Raw genomic sequence first — 3,497 nt, 5'->3', positions numbered from 1 at the left:
CTTTGCATAATATATATATATATATATATATATATATATATATATATTTATATATTTATATATATACCAGAGGCCCGGTGCATGAAATTCATGCACGGGAGGGGGATGTCCCTCAGCCCGGCCTGCACCCTCTCTAATCCAGGACACCTCAGGGGATGTCTTCACTGCCAGTTTAGGCCCAATCCCGGCCTAAACCAGCAGTCAGACATCCCTCTTGCAATCTGGGACTGCTGGCTCCTAACTGCTCACCTGCCTGCCAGCCTGATCCCCCTTAACTGCTCTCCCCCACCAGCCTAATCACCCCTAACTGCCTCTGCCTTGGCCTCACCATCATGGCTTTGTCCAGAAGGACGTCCGGTCTAATTAGCATATTACCCTTTTATTAGTATAGAGGCCTGGTGCATGGGTGGGGGCTGGCTGGTCTGCCCTGAAGGGGGTCCCAGATCAGGATGGGGCCAGCCTGGGTGAGGAGCCTGGGGCAGTTTACAGGCCAGCCACACCCCAATCGGGGTGGGGGGACCCCGCTGGGGGACAGGGCCGGCCTGGGCGAGGGGCCACCAGGGGTTTGCAGGCTGGCCACGCCATCGGGGTGGGGGTCCCCGCTGGGGAGCAGGTGGCCTGGGCGAGGGGCCTGGGGCCATTTGCAGGCCAGCCAGCCTCCTGATGGGGCGAGGGTCCCTGCTGGGGGCGGTTTGCAGGATGGCCAAGCCCCAGGCTTTGTCCAGAAGGTCTCCCGGTCTAATTAGCATATTACTCTTTTATTAGTATAAAAGATATATAGAAGATAGATATTTCTTTAAACTCTGCTTCTTTTCACCTCCTTAATCCCAAATCCCAGAATAAGAAGAAATAAGACATGAAGTGTGAATGGAAGAAACTGTGACTGGAAAGGGGCCTATTTTCTTAAAATCGTACCCGATACATGCAGCCCCAAGCTTAGTCACCAGCACCTGCCGGGTGCAGCCTGTGTGGTACAATCAGGATGATGAGGCTTGCTGCTGCTGCAATGGCCTCGGTCATCGTCAGAGAAGCTTCCCCTACAGCAGGCATCCCAGAGACTGGCTGGGGAGGTGATGTACAATAAAAGTATTTTCTTACTGCCCACCAAACCATGATTTAAAGTAATTTCATTTTGTAGTGATATAGCTTCCTTTAAATAAATGTATTACATAATATTTTAAGCTAGTTTAATATATAGGTAAATAACAGTAAAGACAGTGACAGTGGGCCTGAAAGAGCAATTAGAAGGTGCTGCTGAGGCACATTCCTTCCACTGAGCCATCCACTTGGAATGGCTATTGTGTGCCTGCCACCTGCCCCTGCCCCCCGCCACACACACACCCCCCAGCTCCCGGACTCTCAGGTGTTCTGGAGCAGCTGTCACCAACCTTTCGGACCTCACAGACCACCAGGATCTGGAGCACCCTCCATCCAGCACATGCAGGTCTTGGTTTGACAGAAGGCCCAGGGGAGATGTCATCTACTTCACCCCCCCCCCCCCCCCATGGGAAGACCTTGCAGCATGAATACGGGCATTGAGGAGCAGAGATGAACATGCCCTCTCTCCTGACCAAATTTATAGCACGACTCTGGTCTCAGGAATATAAACATTCCCAAAACTGAGCTCTCAGGAGGCTTTGCCTTCTACTGAAGAAAAAGTGTTGCAGTGCAAGCCAAGGGCAGAAAAGGCAAGTTCCGAACGACTCGCTCTCAGGATCTGCCCCTGGGCGCACTGTTCCCTCACCAGGACGAATGTAATCAAACTTCTCTTCCAAGGACTTTATGACTGAGGGGTGGGCAGAAGGTGAAGACTGTGAAATCTGCTGAAGTCAGTCTTCCGTGTTCGCTGTGCACCAGTGGTGGCTGGTCCGGGTCCTGCGGCCCTGTCTCCTCCATCTGGGACTTGCTTTTTGCCAAATGAAGGTCCCAACTCACACCACTGCTATGCCTAGTGCTGACTCTCACCCTTTGGCTCCCCTCACTTTTAATGGGTGCCTTTTCCACTTTCCACCTACAAAACACACATTTTGTAAGGGAAGGGGATTAGGATTACAGTGGGGCCTTGACTTACGAGTGTAATTCGTTCCGAGACTAAACTCATTAAGGAGCTCGTTAACTCAAATTACTGTATCAACTCAATGCAAAAAATCGGCTGAGAGACAGCTGGTATCTCAAAAAACTCGTTAGTCGGGACACTCGTAAGTCAAGGCCCCACTGTATGTTTCATTCATTACACTCCTAAACTGGGCACATAATTGGAGCTTAAAATACAGGATGGGGCAAAAGTAGGTTTACAGTTGTCTGTATGGAATATAATACAATAATAATACAAAAATAAACTCCGCTTCATGTGCTGGTAACTGTAAACCTACTTTTGACATACCATGTACATTTGTTAGAATAAATGACACACACGAACGTCCATTCTCATCTTAAGATACAGGTGGTGGCATGTGGACCAGGTTTTCCAATGGAGGCCCTAGAGCACTTAAAAATACGAATTAACCCTCACAATAGTGAGTGTGGGAGCGGTGCTTGTCAGTTCCATGAAGGGCAGTGTGAGGTGCAGGGCTGTAGGGAAGCCTCACTCTCAGTTCATTTAAGGCCCGTTAGGGTGCATCCACTGGACCGAAACGACTTACTTTGTTTCTGTGCAACTTAGAACCAAACATACAAGGAAAATGGGGTTGTCATACTTTTTTAAAAAAACAATCCTTTGGGGGAATAAGGCTCATCACACCCAAATGATGAGGGAGTCAAAACGAACCCAGAAAACTTTCATTTGAAGAACCTCTAGGGAGCTGAAATGCTCTAACACCAAAGCAAGCTGGCCCTGGTAGCAGAGTAGGTAACCACTGTCTTAGAGTTTTTCCACATCCGTAAGAAAGAGGCGGTATAATGCAAGCAATGAACTAACAAATCCTGACTTCACTACACTGGCAGGTCTTCCAGAGCCTCACGTTCATGAATGTAAAATTGGGCGACAACAGAACCTTCTTCAAAGAGTTGTAGTAAGAATCATTCATTAGATAATCCATGCAAATCACTAAGCGCAGGGGTGTTAACAAAGGTCAACGCCACCTAACAGCAAGACATGACGGTCTCATTTATTTGTGCTGAGCTTGTCTGCAGAGGAAAGGAAATGGAGGCCTGTTGGCAGACGTACTGCTTTGTGGTGGTAATGGATTTTCCTAAAGCTGTTTCCCCTGCTCATTCAAACCCCTGTAAGTACAGGACTCTTGTTCTTCAGTGTGAGTGACTGGCCCTGTTGGAGGACTGCTTATCTTCAGACCACAGAGCGTACTTCCTACTGAAAACATAATGCAGATGCCAGCACTAAAGGCACGAGCAGGCTCCCCTTCCTAGTTTTCTTCCTTTATCTCTTACTCCTTGTTTATTTCCCAGGTCCCAGATACTCCCTACAGCCTGGCATACACCATATCCCATGGGTGTCATCCTCACTCAAATCCAATGGCCTTCAAGCTGAACTGTGCCCC

At 48.7% G+C, this 3,497-nt stretch overlaps 1 protein-coding gene across 1 annotated transcript in view; it reads right to left on the bottom strand.

Annotated features, from left to right (window-relative positions):
* Window positions 1–1,126, bottom strand: part of LYRM1 (LYR motif containing 1) — a 15,916-nt gene extending 14,790 nt beyond the window's left edge. Inside the window, exon 1 of the mRNA XM_014445495.2 lies at window positions 916–1,126. Within this exon, the coding sequence (XP_014300981.1) occupies window positions 916–924 (9 nt within the window). The 5' untranslated portion in view covers window positions 925–1,126. The remainder of the gene's footprint in view (window positions 1–915) is intronic.
* Window positions 1,127–3,497: the final 2,371 nt, after the last annotated feature.

The sequence above is a fragment of the Myotis lucifugus genome, unplaced genomic scaffold (genome assembly GCF_000147115.1).
Source record: "Myotis lucifugus unplaced genomic scaffold, Myoluc2.0 scaffold_458, whole genome shotgun sequence".
In the NCBI taxonomy this organism is placed as follows: Eukaryota; Metazoa; Chordata; class Mammalia; order Chiroptera; family Vespertilionidae; genus Myotis; species Myotis lucifugus.
Note: the sequence above shows the minus strand (reverse complement) of the source record. Positions and strands in the feature narration are given on the sequence as shown.